This window comes from Psammomys obesus, unplaced genomic scaffold (genome assembly GCF_907164565.1).
Source record: "Psammomys obesus unplaced genomic scaffold, mPsaObe1.curated_primary_1811, whole genome shotgun sequence".
Taxonomy (NCBI): Eukaryota; Metazoa; Chordata; class Mammalia; order Rodentia; family Muridae; genus Psammomys; species Psammomys obesus.
In genome coordinates, this window is record NW_026590552.1 from 361,623 (window position 1) to 378,958 (window position 17,336).

Sequence of the window (17,336 nt, forward strand, 5' to 3'; positions counted from 1 at the left end):
TAGATAGATAGATAGATAGATAGATAGATAGATAGATAGATAGATAGATAGATAGATAAGGATGAGATTGATAATCCACAAAGCTCTCATTATTTCTGTAAAAATATAGTTAAATGTGCAAAGTGGGAGTGTTTTTTTCCTTTTAATTAAAATATTCTAGTATAGCTTTTGTGCAATTAAGTTTATTAAAATATATAGAATAAAAAAAAAGAAGTTGCCTTACTCCCTATCATCACCAATATGTCACTCAAAATGTTCTTTAGAAGAGATTCACAGAAGCTTTGTTTTTTTTCTGTAAATACAAAAGAAATATAATGATGGTATTTCCTGATAAGATCTCCTAAATTTTTTTAATTCCATTTTGGTGTGTATTCCTATGATGGTTTATTATCTTTGTCAAACTATGTACAGCTTTTCATTAACTAAAATAAAGACTACTTGTTTTTAATCAGAGTGAAGACAGTGAGAGTACTGTAAATGATTTGTTGCAAAGAGGAGACAACTTACAACAAAGAATCACAGATGAGAGAAAGCAAGAGGAGATAAAGATAAAACAGCAGCTGTTACAGTCAAAACATAATGCTCTCAAGGTATTAGAGCTCAAATTATAATATGTTTTGCCTGTGGTTTGTATGTATATTTGGTAAAACATAATGTACATAAATAAAATCTGTTTAAGCATATTAGTTACCAAAAATTACTTTTCCCTTTGAATGTGTGTTTTCTTTATGACTTTTTTATGCCGCCAGTTATAAAATATTTGTGATATAAACTATATGTTTTCATTCTTGTCCCCGGTAATGTTGAATGCTATCAAGAAGTGTCATTCATAGTATTTATGACTATTTTAATATGATTTATTTCTATAAGCTAGTCTTGTATTTCTCCTGATTGCCAGAATATTCAGTTGATATTTCTTCCACTTTTGTTACTTCTTTATATTAGTTCTATAATTTTGGTAACCCATTTCTTTAGTAAGACCTGGAATTTTCTCATTATTAGAAAATACGTTTTTTCATGTTTATAACAAATACTCTGTAAAACTAAGCATCAACAAGAGCCTAATTTCACTTACATGGGAATCCTCAAAAATGCTCATAATGCACTTGAAGAAATGTTAGCAATAGTATGAGTGGTCAAGTATCATTGTGACTCATCTGGGTTGTGCAGGATAAGATGTTGACTATAATAAAGTATTCACTTTTATCTAATGCTGTCTAGGCAGTTCTTGAGATGCAACTAGACATGACAAACATTTTCTGAAACATTATTTTTATATATGCTTTGCAATATTTTCTATTTTCCTTTTTGGGCTATTAACTAATACTGTTTTTTTTTGTACCACAATTTTTAATTTATTTCGTTATTATTTATTCTTTACTTTTTTAGATAAATAGTTTCTATTAATTACAGTTTAATTGCAGTTTTTATTAATTACAGTATTCACTTTGTATCTCAGCTGTAGCCCCCTCCCCCATCCTCTCCCAGTCCCACTAGTCCTCCATCTTCTTCTAATACTGTTAATTGTAGTGTTTTCAATTTGAATCATTACTTTTAACCTATGTAGCTATATAGTTGGATTTGCCTACTAGAGAGATGGAGTCTGCTTTCTATATGCAAATAAGTGGGTAAAACTTTTTTTCTATTGTAAACCAAAAAACACTGCTTAGAATGTAATTACACAATATTGTGCCTACAAGGAGTCAGACAAGGAAAGTCTAATTGGGCAGCAGGAGTTCTGAAGGTAACTGCTGATAAGTATAATAAATAATAAAGACCTATTCCTTGCAGGGAATGCAAGAGCAAATCCTAAGGTGCCCAGAAATTCAGAAACCTGCGTAATTCACACTCTTGTGTGACGAAAGTTTCAGAAGTTTACAGGCTAGTCACATGAAGATTTGTATACTATTGTTTAGCCAAATCCAAATGTTGTATTCCATATATCTAACAAATAGTTACAATTTTTACAAGTAATATTCTATATTGCTCATCACCTCTTTCTAAGGTATCAAAAGGACTATCAAATTTATAATTACCCAGTCCTTTATGCAGGTATGTACATTGTATCAGTTCAAATTTCAATAAGTCACAGGACTCACAACTGGGTGGAGCAGAATTCCATTTGACTGTTTCAGGGTATACATTACCTTTACAGGGGATTTACAAATAACATATAAAGGACAATTGTAAATCCTCATGCTACAAGTGATTAATAAAAATCAACGTTTTTGCCAAATAAACTTATAAAAATATAGGTATTGAATTGACTTGCCAAGTAGTTGCAATTCTCGTTCTATAAAATACTTCAGAAGAGGTTAGAAGTTTTCAGCATGTGTTTTGATACCCTCCTGGGGTATCTGAGACCATAAGCAGTGAATCATTCAACTATTCATATATATATATATATATATATATATATATATATATATATATATTTCATATTAACTTGGACATAAAACAGAATTTCTATCTCTTTGAAGAAATGAAATCTGTCAATAAAGCTATTATATTCCCAAGGGTTACAAACTGATATTTTACCATATTTGGTTTATTACAGAAAGTACTGAGTGCACTTCTATGAGCCAGATAATAACTGCTTTTCCTTTTGTGATTTATTGAAAAGTTTCCTGTTTGATATCACTAATTTGATTGAAAACCATTCATTCTTTTTTGAATAGTGATTTTTTAATACTTTGATTATAATTTAGTATGATAAAATATTAGCTAAACATGTGTTGAAAGAAAAAAGTTACAATCTAATATGTAGTTTCTAATTTTCATGTACAATAATAGCTATAAAATAAGTTATACTTCTACACATAAACAGGAACAACTTGAACTAAAATAACTAATTATAATTTATTTTAGTTTTTAACTTTATGTGCATGGGGTTTTTCATGCATTTTTCTCTGTGCATCATATGTATGGTGTTCTTCAGAGAAAAGAAGATGGTGTCAGATTGCCTGTGACTTTAGTTACTGATGGTAGTGATCAGCCCTGTGGGTATCAGTACTCAAATCTGGCTCTCTGCTATAGAGGGTAATATTATTAACCACTTAGCCATTTTTAATTTTTTTAAAATTTTCATTAATTAAAGTTTATTCACTTTGTATCCCAGCTGTAGGCCCATCCCACATCCCCTTCCAGTCCTGCCCTCCCTCCCTCTTTTTCTCCCATTCCCCTCCTCAAGTCCACTGATAGGGGAGGTCCCCCTCGCTTTCCATCTGACCCTAGTCTATCAGGTCTCATCAGTACTGGCTGCATTGTCTTCCTCTGTGACCTGGTAAGGCTCCTCCTCCCTCAGGTGGAGGTGATAAAAGAGCCAGCCCATGAGTTCATGGCAGAGATGGTCCCTGTTCCTATTATTGGGGAACCCTCTTTTTCTTAGTCAACAATATTAATGACCTAATCTTATAGACATTTCTAAAATCATGAATGGTTATAGTTTGCCTATATAAGATTAAATTTTGTTGATAAGCTTCAAAATGAACATTCTACATATTGGATTTTAAGTATTTTAAAAGTCAAGTACAACATAATGTCCTTGTAGCTAACTATTTAAGTTCATTATACTCATATATAAAATTGTTTCAAGTGTACTGTGTAATAATTTCCTTGGATAAATAAGACATAATTAAATGTAAAAAGATTTATAAGGAAGTCTGAATATTAAAAGAAAATAGTTTTTGTTATTCACCTTCTTATCTTCTGTACATAGATCTTAACCTTTAATACATAATTTAATAATTTATGTGTATGCTTTATATTTAAATATGATTTTTACATAACAATAGAGACAAGGGTGTAAACTTGGTTTTATAAATAACTGCAGGAAGGAGTATATTAAACACATATATTGATATTTTAATAACATCTGCATCATGAACAGGATTTGAGGTCTCAAAGAAGAAAAAAGGCCCTAGAAATTTCTCACCAATGGTATCAGTACAAGAGGCAGGCTGATGATCTCCTGAGATGCTTGGATGAAATTGAAAAAAAATTAGCCATCCTACCTGAACCCAGAGATGAAAGGAAAATAAAGGTAAAGTTGTTTTAGAATGACAAAACTAGATTTTGTTGCTAGATTTTAACTTTAACATAATCAATTATGATTATGCATAAAATATTAATGTACTTTATTATCTTGCTCTGTGTTTTGATGTATTTCCTTATATTGTGTTTTGTTTAAATAACTGTATTGTACAGAGTGTTTTTAAATGGTCATAATGTTGAATGAATAAAATGTTTTACTTTTAGACAATGTGAAATGAATTACTAACTGTCATGTGTTTTTTAGTCATGCTGTAATTGACACTGTGTATCTTTGTTCCAGATGAACTAATGACATATGGGTATATGGACGACTTCTTGCTCATTTTAGCACATTCATTTCATCAGAGCATCTTCTCATATCACTGCCAAATCTATGATTTCTTTGCAAATTGTCCAAAGATATTTTCTTTCTGTTAATATTTTACACTTTTTATTTTGCTTCATTCTGTATTGATTTTCTCAAACCTACAAAAAATAAAAGTTGTAGTCACTTGCCGTCTAAACATTATTCTATATGGATTATCCCTAATAAATAAATGAACAACCACTCTAATTTGGGTCAATTCTCCAAACACCAGAATAGTTCAAAGGAATCAAACTGTTAACTAACATTTCATAAATTAATTAGAACATCTTAAAGTAAGCATTCAAATGATACTTAAATTATATTTGGCTTGTTGGGAGAGGATGACAGTGACATTTTCCATTATATATAATTCATGAAATATAAAAATAATGGAACAAAAGCTTGTGAAAATTCTGAGAGAAGTATTTGCTGCTTGTAGGTCGGTTGACTTGGTTAGCTAACTGCCCTGGGCCCTGTATTGATTTTGCTCAATAGGAAATTGATCGTGAATTGCAGAAGAAGAAAGAGGAGCTGAATGCAGTGCACAGGCAAGCTGAGGGCTTGTCTGAGAATGGGGCCGCAATGGCAGTGGAGCCAACTCAGATCCAGCTTAGCAAGCGCTGGCGGGAAATTGAGAGCAATTTTGCTCAGTTTCGAAGACTCAACATTGCACAAATTGTGAGTTGTTACTGGCAAACGCACTTATGTGTTTGCAATTATTGCTCTATTAACAGAAGCCTACTAAGAAAACGAAAAATCTGGGCTCAATAACAAACTTCTAGTGGGTATTCTAAAAGTGAGTAGTTCTCCTCACGTTGGGCTTCTGAAACTCAAAAGTTTAAATTTTAAGATCAAAGAGAAAATAACAAGTGGTAGGAACTGTCCCCCTTACTCAAAATGAAAAATATACATCTTAGTTTCTTTTGCTGCATCATTTTTCTTGACATTGGCAATGTGAATTTCTCAACTTCTCATACATTTATTTCCTTCAGTGTCTAAGTCAGAAATACTTATTGCTTTCCTGAGATCATCCCATGCTAATTTTACTTTCTTACTGCATACATGGTGAATAATAAATATTTTCTAAAATGTGTTATCTCGACCTATATAGGTATTATCTTCTTTACTCTTGGATTAGGTATTTAGTGGGTTGCCATGCTCATTAGATAAACTGTGATATATTGATATTTGATGGAAGAAATCAAAAGGAAATGAGAGTTCTTTTAAACAACAAATTTGGAAGTGTCTGACATTCTCTATGTAAACTCAGTTCATAATTGTATAATAACTCATAATAATTTGTAACACAGTAGAAACAACTGAAACCTTTTGACAAATATATTTTTGTTCCTAGTCCAAGTTCTTAGAAGGTGAAGAAGAATGACCACCATCTGTTTTATTCCAGAAAGTACTTATCAAAAAACCAGGATATAAATGTCTGAGACAGAATATTAGGTTGGATGACATGAAACAGCTATTCAGCCATTTTACATTGTGTAAACTATCAACTGTGTGAGGCTCAATTACAAAATGATATTTTTTCTGTGACATTTTTAAGTCCACTTAATACAGTGTGTATGTATGATGTGTAAGGAAAATAAAATAACTATTTTATGAATGCGCATAGAGAAATACATGGGATATTACTGTTACATTTTAAACATAGAATGTTTAAATTTATAAATTTATAAATTTACTTCTTTATGAAATACAATAATCTGAAGTTTAATTGCAACTAACTATTCAAACAAGTTGAAAAAATAATTTAAAAATAGTGACAGGGCTTGATTATACATACATATAATCATAGCAGTTATAAGGTATAGGTAACAGAAACAGGAGTTCAAAATCAGCCAATCTATTAAAAAACAAAAATTAAATATTGAAGATGAAATTACTGAAAATATTTTATCCTAAGTATTAATTTTAGCAGATTATATTAAAGTATTTTAGTTTCATATTTAAAATATTTCATGAATCACTGAGGTTTATAATAGCAGGCAATGTAAAAAAATTCTGGTAAATTGTGTATATGTGGAAGTGTGCATGTTCTAAATGTGCATGTGCATGGTTCAGGTGGAATTCTAAATGAGAAGATAACTTCAGGTGTTCTTATTCATGCTTCAGCCATCAATTATTATTGTATTTCTGTATTAGTAGAGTTTCCTTCCTTGAGAATTCATGCAAACTGAAACCAATTCAATAGCATTAAATGTCACTTAATTATATAAAATAATTGTCTTTTCCTCATTGTCTCTAATTTTACTTTCAGGAAATATTTTGATGAATTCTGCACAGCACTTTTTATTCTAGTCTCCATGTCTTCTAGAATTTTTATCAAAACTAAATTTCCTTAGTATATTCTAATGTGTGTGTATATTTATATATATTTTTTCTACTGAAATAGATGCATGGCTTTCTGTCTTTGATGAAATCCTGTATATTAAATGACCAAGAAATTGCAAAAATACCTGAATACTAGAAATACTTAAAGAAGTTTTCATCAACATTATGTATTGAAACAAATTGTTTTAATCTTCATGCTAGAGGCAAGACTTTCAGACATGCAACTAGAATTATGTATATAAAAAGTATTTATGTATTTATTCTTGAATAAATGATTAAAATTTATTTTTTGTAAGGAAGAAAATGAATCCAGAGCACAGTAAAAATTAAGTATTTTAAATTTATCTTCTCTATTTAAATAAGAACATTAAAATTTTTTGCAATAAAATTTTGATAATACGGTGTATGATATTAATGTAGAAGCTATTTGGATAAGTTCTACACAAAACATTAGAAATATGAAACATTTACATTGTGTTATATATATTGTGTCCACATCCTGACTATAAATTATCAGTTATATTTTCACATGCAAAATGTATAGTACCCATTTAGAATAAATACATTAGTAGAATGCATACATGACCTGTCCAATCATGGAAATATACAAATAGCTACTTAACTGAAGAAAGACAATTAAAATAAGTAAATGTATATATATATATATATATATACACACACTAGCCTCACCACGATGAATATATTGCATATATTCTTCGTGGTGAGGCTAGTGTGTTCCTTCCAAGATTAAAAGTTGATGCTAAGTTACAAGTGTCCTTTACTAATTCATCAAAACCATATGAGCTCTACTGTGTATTACCTAATGCAAGCTTTCTTCTATTGTGGTGCTTTAGGCAGGTAAATGTGTCTATTCTATGTTGAAGGACAGTGATTTTCTGATCATCCCAGACTAATATGTTAGTCTTTTGATGAACTACTTTAAATTCCTAAATCTATATAGATACCTAATTCGTCACCATTTCATTTAGGAACAGTGAATAGTAAAACTTTGACGTATAATCTGTACCTCTTCTGTAGGTAGTTTCAGCTATAAAAATACTTTATAAATCCAAAATGTGATACGAAGATTGCTGACCAAGGATCATTTTTATTACCAGGTTCTGGAAGTGGAGACGTTATGGAAAGAAAGTTACTGGAATTTAGCACTGTTGTTGTAAAGAGTGAATATGAGATGGTAACAAAAACATACCATAAGAAAAGCTTTTTACTATATGATAATAATCAGAAGATATTTGATAAAATCAATAGTGTCTATTTCCAAAACAGATATTCCTAAAACATTGGCAGAAATTAATGTTTTATAATATTCACCTAAATGAAAAAATACGTGTAACTGTTCCTAAAGTAACTTTGTGAAATGAAAACACTCTTATGCTCTGGACATTTTTCTACTAACTTATAAATTAAAAAAAAAATGAATAGTATTTTCTATTTGTTTCTCAAGCATCCCTTTTGATCATTTTAATCCTCAGTATTGTTTTAATTGCCATTGAAATTATCCAAAATCATATGTAAAAAGCAAAGAACATCAAATAAATCCAGTGCTTTCCGAATGTTGAAGAAATAAAGATAAATATTCAAAACATTGGAAGAGACACAGAATTAAGTAATGTATCCTTATTCTAGATTGTCCCAGAAGAGGTGATTTAGAGTCTTAATATTTAAGAGAATAATAGATGCCACAGATGCTCACATTTGGATAGGTGCAGTAGAAAGTGAAAATGCCCTTTGATATCACTGATAGGATTCATGTTTGATGGCAACAAGTAAAAATATTATGAAGAAAGAGTCAGGTTACCTTTATGTATCTGTTGCTTGTAACTGTTGTAAAGTTAAACAGTAATATACAAAAAAAAAAATCATGACAGAGACCTTTTAAAATACCTCATGTAAAATAATGCCTGACCCTAGATTTCATACTGACTCACAAAGCACAATTTTTATATTCCATCTCCTATTGCATAATTATAAGAAATTACTATCGAGATTTTAAAAAGGGGAAGCATTTTCTTTGCATAATCACCACAGAGATTTTTATTTTACTTTGAAATGAAAACAAAGGTAATCAGCTTCCAATGCAATATCCTTGGAAAATACTGGAAAATGAAATGTGTTTATTTGGAGACAGAATTTCTACAAAATAAAATTATTAATATAAAAGACTAATAATAGTTGCCAAGGCAATTATTGACCTAGGAGTTAGTTGCTTATAGAATTTTCTTTTCTTTTTTTTTTAGAGATAAAAATAGTTACACATTCAAATTAATTTATTAGAACTTTACACAGAACTGTAAGTTAAGGTTAAAAAAGTAATTGAATTTTATTTAAAAATATGAGGTTGATAAGCACAAATTTAGCTAAATTAAACATCCAAAGGATTATATTAATGTTATCTAACCAGAAAACATCAAGGAAAAAGGTAATGTTAATAGGGTAATATACATAAATTATGATTATATCAATTTAGACTTGCTAGTGCATGATGATTATGCATTTAGCAACAGTGCATTTAGATATAGAAGCTACAATACTTTCTGTCACTACTTTTGATAAGTAACTCATTGATATCTGGAACATTCAGCTGTATGATTATTAATGTCTCTTTGTTTTTTTATTATTATTATTATTATTTTTCTTTTTAGTTACATTTTGTTAACTCTGTGTCCCAGCTGTATCCCGCTCCCTCATTCCCTCCCCAACCCCACACTCCCTCCCTGGTCTCCTCCCTGCCCCTTTCCAAGTCCACTGATAGGGGAGGACCTCCTCCCCTTTCATCTGACCCTGTTTTATCAGGTATCTTCAGGGCTGGCTGCAAAGTCCTCCTCTGTGGCCTAACAGACTGCTCCTCCCCGGGGAGGGGGGTCAAACAGCCTGCCCTTGAGATCCTGTTAGAAATAGTTCGTGTTCCCCTTACTTTGAAAAACTACTTGGTTACTGAGCTACCACGGGCCACATCCGAGCAGAAGTTCTAGGTTATATCCATAGATGGTCCTTGGTTGAGTGTCAGTCTCAGAAAAGACCCTGTGCCCAGATATGTTTGGTCCTTGTAGAGCTCCTATCCTTTCCATATCATACTAACTTCCCTTCTTTCATTTGATTCCCTGCACTCTGCCGAGGGTTTGGTTATGAGTCTTAGTGTCTGCTTTGAAACACTGCTTGGTAGAGTCTTTCAGATGCCTTTTATGGTAGACTCCTGTCATAAGTTCAATGCACATCCCATCATCTACAGTATAGTACTTAACATATCACAAAATTTAAGAAATAAATTACATATGTAAATGTTCTATCAATCTATTTTTACTATATTTTTATATTAATGTGTTTTGCCATTTCTGTAATGCCTTTTGTTTTTTTCTCTATTCATGTAGCTTAATACTTCAGTGGATATTTAAAAAAATGTATATGAAGCTAGAATGAATATCTAATAATACAGCATAATGACTGATTTTCACAAAGCTTGGGAATCTGGATAACTACAAGCTCAGATGAAACCCACTTTTTCAAAGGGAGGCATAAAGAAATATATCAACTGTAACTTTAAACCTAAGGACTATGAAAACACTTTGAGACAGTTGAAAACAAGAATTTTACGAGGCATTGTGTAAGATTCATTATGGAGTAGGAAATAAAACTCCTGCCTAAATTTAGAATCTCAGCAATAGCCTTCACAATATGAAGGAGAATAGAGAATTAGTATTCACATTGGAACAAAAACAATTTCTAAGAAACGATTTGTATAAGATTTGCTGAAATTACTAAAAGTTCTAGTACTCTAACTAAGAAACTGATTGAACCCCAAATATTCAAAATAATAAATATATATTTAAGTCAATAAAAATGAATGGATTCTAAAACATATAGATATTTTAAGTGTTTTTGATTAGACATTCAGATTAAGGAAATAACAGGAAATATTACAGCCAATTTTAGAGCCTGGGTATAAACTAGAAGTCATTGAATATTAAATTTCACATTAAAGAAACTCTTTGAAATATACCCTTTAAAAGGCTATATAGATAATTCAGTCTAACAGGTTAGTTGCACTTGTATAAAGAACTGAGTTTGATCCCCAGAACAAAGATAAAAATCCAGATGTTGTGCCATGAGTTCATGATTCTAGTAAAGGTGACTGGTTTTCTCAGGCTCCCTGTCCAGCATGAATAGCTTAATTAGTGAGATGCAGGCCTGTCAGAGAGAATATTTTAAAAGACTAGGTTGATACAACAGAGCTTAGCTTCTGGCCTCTACAACAACTTATGTGTGCTCACATCTAGATACACATATGCAACAGCACAAATATATAAACCAACACATCAAGGAATACCACTGTAGTAAATGTATCAGACCAGAAGTGAATTTACTAAAGTAAGAATCTCATTGCATGGACTCTGAAGTTTTGTTTTAAATAACAAAGTAACCACAGGAGAAATATTTAGGAAACCCAGGAAGGGGGAGGATAAACAGAAAGGGCTGTGAATAGCTATATTTTACATGCAATTAAATAATTTATACATCAAGCATATGTAAACTAAAATTCTGGATACTGGTGCTATGGGACCTTCCTGAGAAAGGTATTGACTGGAGCTGACTTGCTCTTTTGCCCACATATTTCTTTGTAATACATACTGATTATAGATGCCTCATTCTCTTTTTATACCTCTGTGATCAGTCCTAGGATATTTTCTGATTTTGATCTGCACTATATTTTTCTTACTGTTTTATGATTTTTTTAAATTATCTATAACCTGATATGACTACATTCTAAAAATCAGAACCATGATCTGCTGTAGCAACAGTACTGAAGTTTCTTTTATTTACATTAATTTATATTTTATTCACTTGACATCCTAATAATAGCCTCCTCCATCTTCTTGTTCTGATCCCACCCTCTCGCCCTCTTCTTATCTCCCCTACCCTTCTCTCCTGAGAAAAGGGGAGCGCCCCAACCTGTCCATCCCAGCATATTAAGTAGCATCAGGACTGAGCACATCATCTTTTCAGTGGCCTTGCAAGGCAGCCCTGCCCTGCTGAAGTAATTGAAAACTATGCAACAGAGTCCTTGTCTGAAACAACCCTCACTCCCCTCACTAGGGAATCCACATGAAGACAAAGCTAACTATCGGGTAATATGTGAAATCTTTGCCCACATTTCTTTAACTGTTATAAATATAAACAGAGTAATCATTGGAATATATACATCATATATGCCAAATCAAAATCTTTTAATTGATTCTCATTCATTTTAAAGTGAAATTTTTAAAAGTTTATATAAATTTCAAAAGGCATAACATATGGCTAAGTCACTGCTTAACTCTCTGATATTATCTTCATAATATTTTATTATTTTCTGCCTAAAGAGCTCATCACTGTGACTTGAATATATGTGGTATTACGTGTTCTTTCTGCCTAAAACACTCTTCCCACATTTACCAAAATGATGGCTTCCATTTCTGTATTCAACTATTTATTTGAAAAGTGTTCTCCACAAATATCCATTGCTCTCTCTTTCTGTTACTCATTTCCTTCTCCTTCTCCAACACACAGACACATACATACACACAAATACACATACACAGACACACACACACACACACACAACAATGCTTACCTCTATATTCACACTTCACAAATGTCTTCACTATTTTTCTATACTGTGGACTAACAACATGTAGCCATTTTGATAATTATCTCTACAAAGAAAAAGAGATCCGATAACACATAACAGTTTTGTAGTTCTATGTTCTAGAAAAAAATGGTGACTAGACTCATAATATATGTATGATTCTAATTAATGAGCTTATTCATAAAAACCCATGATAACATATCATTAGTGATCATAATGTTATAGATTCATTATGTACATTAATTACTTTGAAATGTCTTTTAATATGACATAAGAAGAGTGTAAAACTCTAAAGAGTAAAAGTTACTATATATTTGTACAAAATTTGTAGATAAAATGGTTAATTCAAGTAAGACATTGAGATATGAAAACATTAATTGAATTAGCTAAGAGTTTTGCATAATTGTGTTAGCACAGGGTTTTTTATTTTCAGACTCTCTCTACCTTGACTTCTTTACAGTGTATGAATGGGGTGTAATTATAATAAAATATTCTTGTACATTAAAGGAAATTTGTGATGATTTTATACACAAAATGTTTCATAAATGGCTGTCTCCCAACAGCAAATAAACTAGAATAATTTTAATAAATGTTGCAAACAATTTCCTGTTATTTTTTTGTAGAGTATTCCTAAGTTAGGTTATAATCACACACACACACACACACACACACACACACACACACACACACATATTCATTCCAGGAGTTTATGTTATGACCTTGAACTGCAGCCATCATACTATTTTGTGACCCATATATACACATTAGTAAAAATATTGATACCTTTAATAGTAATAGACTATCAGAATTTGTATCAAGTAGAATGAATATATTTCAAGGTAATAGAGATGATTAAAAACACAAATCACACATATTTCCAGGCTTATCACATGTCAATACAAAATTAACTAAGTCTGATATAATCATATATATGGAATTTTGGTATATAGTTCTGGAAAATTGAAAATATAATTCACTTTGACTTTGTCATATTTTGATTATAACTTAAATTACTATCAACTTCCTTGGAGTGCTGCAAGGTTCAAAACTATTTTATGGCATAGAATTAAGTTGAGGTAATATGTTGTTTAATTCTTTTTACAAGTAAGAGTGTAAATAAAAGGTTGTTGCATTATTAAAATAGAAATGATTGTAATTATCTGTTATCTTATTGCCTGAAACTTCAGTCAATAGCTAGTATAGGGTACATCAAGAGATCTTTATAATAGATATCTATAATAGTAACTACATTTTTAAAAAGGCAAAAAGTTTTAGTAATTTAACTTGAATTTCAACAAATTTAAGGGGAAAGATTCCAATGGACAGAGACAGTCTTAAGTGTAAATGATCAAAAAATTTTGTTGATGTAGTTCCCTTCCTGTTATAAACTAGTGGTAACATTTTATTTCATGTTTCATGTTTCTGCTAACTTAATGAGAAATTCAATAATGTTGAAGATGTGCTGATATTGGAATTGCATATATTGATGAGATGACTACAAATAAGCCCAAGTTTTATTTTGGATACATTGACTGACTAGTCCCATTTTTTGTATTTTTTTAATTTTAATTTTTATTAATTATACTTTATTCTCTTTGTATCCCCCCACAACTCCCCTCCTCCCCTCCCAGTCTCACCGTCCCTTCCCCTTTTCCACTTGTGCCCCTCCCCAAGTCCACTGATAGTAGAGGTCTTCCTTTCCTTCCTTCTAATCATAGTCTCATCAGGTGTGGCCTGGTAAGGCTGCTCCCCCCTTGGGGGGAGGTGATCAAAGAGCAGGCCAATCAGTTCGTGTCAGAGACAGTCCCTCTTCCTATTACTAAGGAACCCACTTAGACACTGACTAGCACCGCTGCAGAGATGTAGCCTATTCCTGTTTTTAACAAACATTTGTTCTGCTATGTGCTAGACAACACAAAACATAATATATATATATTTATTTATTTATTTATTTATTCATTTATTTATTTATTTATTTGTTTATTTATTTATTTATTTATATATTGGCACATCCAGAGCCATCTTACAAAATACATGATATTTGATAAATCTAATTCACAAAATGAAGATGGGAAATGAACAAGAATTTATTCTCAGCAATTTGACCTAAATTTGCAAAACAATAAAAAGTCTAATTTTCTCTAATCTAAATTTATTTTGAAAATATGGCACAGCAGCTGGGAGGGAGTACAAATGGATTTTGTAACAGGGTTGGAAACATCCTTTTTTGCATGGCTGAAACAAATGGTTAAAAATAATTAAATTGCTTGCACCATCTGGGAGTCATTCTGATTCTTCAGTGATTACTTAAAACTTTCATTGTATGGAATTTATTCTGAGATGAGATGAGCAAAATGAAATCAAGTACATACATAACATTTTCCACTTTCACTTTTACTATCAAAACAAGGTTACACATGTTTTCAAGTTTGTTAAATTATCTCTAAATTCTTTTGCTCCCCTAAAAGCCAATGACTGTTAACATAGTAATATGCTTATACTACATAGTTAATAGTAATCCAAATGTACATTATATAACATAATTGTTGTAGAAAAAGTTTCCTTTGTTTCTCTATTTGTTTTTATTTATTTATTTTATTATTAGTTACATTTTGTTAACTCTGTATCCCAGCTGTATCTTGCTCCTTCATTTCCTCCCAAGCTCTCCCTCCCTACCTCATCTCCTCCCTGCCCCTTTCCAAGTACACTGATTGTACTTGGAACTTCCTCCCCTTTCATCTGACCTTGTTTTATCAGGTATCTTCAGGGCTGGCTGCAAAGCTCTTCTCTGTGGCCTAACAGGACTGCTCCTCCCTTGGGGGGTGGGAGGTCAAAAAGCCTGCCATTGAGTTCCTGTCAGAAATAGTCCCTGTTCCCCTTACTATGGGAAACCAATTGGTTACTGAGCTACCTACCACAGGGTTCTTTTCTGAGACTGACACTCCACCAAAGACCATGTATGGATATAACCTAGAACCGCTGCTCGGATGAAGCCTGTGGTAGTTCTATTTATTTATTTAATAGATATCCATATCCATTTAGTAACAGACTGCTTTCCAAAAGATAACTGAGAGTGTAGTTGATTGAATTTTCAAATTCTACACCCTATGCAATATTCATAGCTAATGATTAAAATTATTTAACTAGAATGAAAAAAACCAGTATGATAGCTATAACAGTGGGAGAATTTTGTGAGCAAAAACATGAATTATATTTAAAATTAATTTTTATATATTTAAATGAGCTATTCAATTTCATTGAAAATACAAAGCCAATTTTTCTTTTCTTTTTTATAATTTTTATTTTTATTTTTTATATTAATTACAATATATCCACTTTGTATCCCAACTGTAGCCCTCTCCCTCATTTCTTCCCAGCCATGTCCTCCCTCCCTCTTCTCCTCCCATGTCCCTCTACAAGTCCACTGATAGGGGATGTCATGCTCCCCTTCCATCTGACCCTAGCCTATCAGGTTTCATAAGGACTGGCTGCATTTTCTTCCTCTGTAGCATGGTAAGGCTGCTTCAAATCAGGGGGGATGTTATCAAACAGCCAGCTACTGAGTTCATGTCAGAGACAGTCCCTGTTCCCCATACTTGGGAACCCACTTTGATACTGAGCTGCCATGCACTACATCTGTGCAGAGGTTCTAGGTTATCTCCATGTATGGACCTTTGCTGGAGTATCAGTCTCAGAAAAAAGCCATGTGCCCAGAATTTTGGTTCTGTTGCTCTCCTTATGGAGCTCCTGTTCCCTCAGGTTATTCCATCTCTGCCTTCTTTCATAATATTACCTGCACTCTGCCCAAAGTTTTGCTCAAAATTCCAGCATCTGTTTTGATATACTGCTTGGTAGAGTCTTTCATAGGCCCTCTGAGGTAGGCTATTGCCCTGTTGTCTGTTATCTCACTCTTCTGATATCCATCCCATTTTGTCTATCTGAGTGAGGCCTGATCAACTTACACAGGGTCTTCCTCCTGGTTTATCTTTTTTAGGTGTACATATTTTAGTATATTTATCCTATACTATATGTCTGATACCCACTTAAGTGAGTATATACCATGTGTGCCTTTCTGTTTTTGGGATAACTCACTCAGGATGATCTTTTTTAATTCCCACCATTTGCCAGCAAGTTTCATGATTTCTTTGTTTTTAATTGCTGAGTAGTATTCCATTTTGTAAATATACCACAATTTCCATATCAATTCCTCAATTGAGGGACATCTGTGTTGTTCCCAGATTCTGACTATTACAAATAGAGCTGCTACAAATATGTTGATCAAATATCCTTGTTGAATACTTGAGCATATTTTAGATAAATGCCTAGGAGTGCTGTAGTTGAATCTTGCAGTATTACTATCCTTTTTTAAAATAATTTTTATTTTTTTATATTAATCTCAGGTTACTTGTTGTATCCCAGCCATAGCCCCCTCCTTCATTCCCTCCTTGTCTCATCTCCTCCTGCCCCTTTCCAAGTCCACTGATAGGGGAGGTCTTCTTCCCCTTCCATCGGACCATAACTTTTTAGTTATATTTAGGACTGGCTGCCATGTCCTCCTCTGTAGAATAGAACTGTTTTTCTTAATTGTCCAAGAAAGCGCCAGATTGATTTTCAAAGTGATTGTCCAAGATTACATCTCAGCAGGTATTGTCACTTGAGTTTTTTTGTTTTGTTTTGTTTTGTTTTGTGTGGTTTTTTTTTATCTTAGCCATTATAAAGGGTGTAAGGTGAAAAGGGTTGTTTTGATTTGCATTTCCATGATGACTAAAGATGGTGAGCATTTCTTTAAGTGTTCCTCTGCCATTTGGTATTCCTCTACTGAGAATTCTCTGTTTAGCTCTGTACCACTTTTTTTAAAAATTGGATCACTTTTGATTTGTTTTTGTTTAACTTCTTGAGTTTTACACACACACACACACACCACACACACACACACACATATATATA

At 32.1% G+C, this 17,336-nt stretch overlaps 1 protein-coding gene across 1 annotated transcript in view; it reads left to right on the top strand.

Moving 5' to 3' along the window:
- Dmd (dystrophin) overlaps positions 1-17,336 on the top strand; it is a 1,523,318-nt gene that overhangs the window by 72,629 nt on the left and 1,433,353 nt on the right. The window contains exons 11-13 of the mRNA XM_055607916.1: positions 453-590; positions 3,890-4,042; positions 4,895-5,077. Coding sequence (XP_055463891.1) covers positions 453-590; positions 3,890-4,042; positions 4,895-5,077 — 474 coding nt within the window. The remainder of the gene's footprint in view (positions 1-452; positions 591-3,889; positions 4,043-4,894; positions 5,078-17,336) is intronic.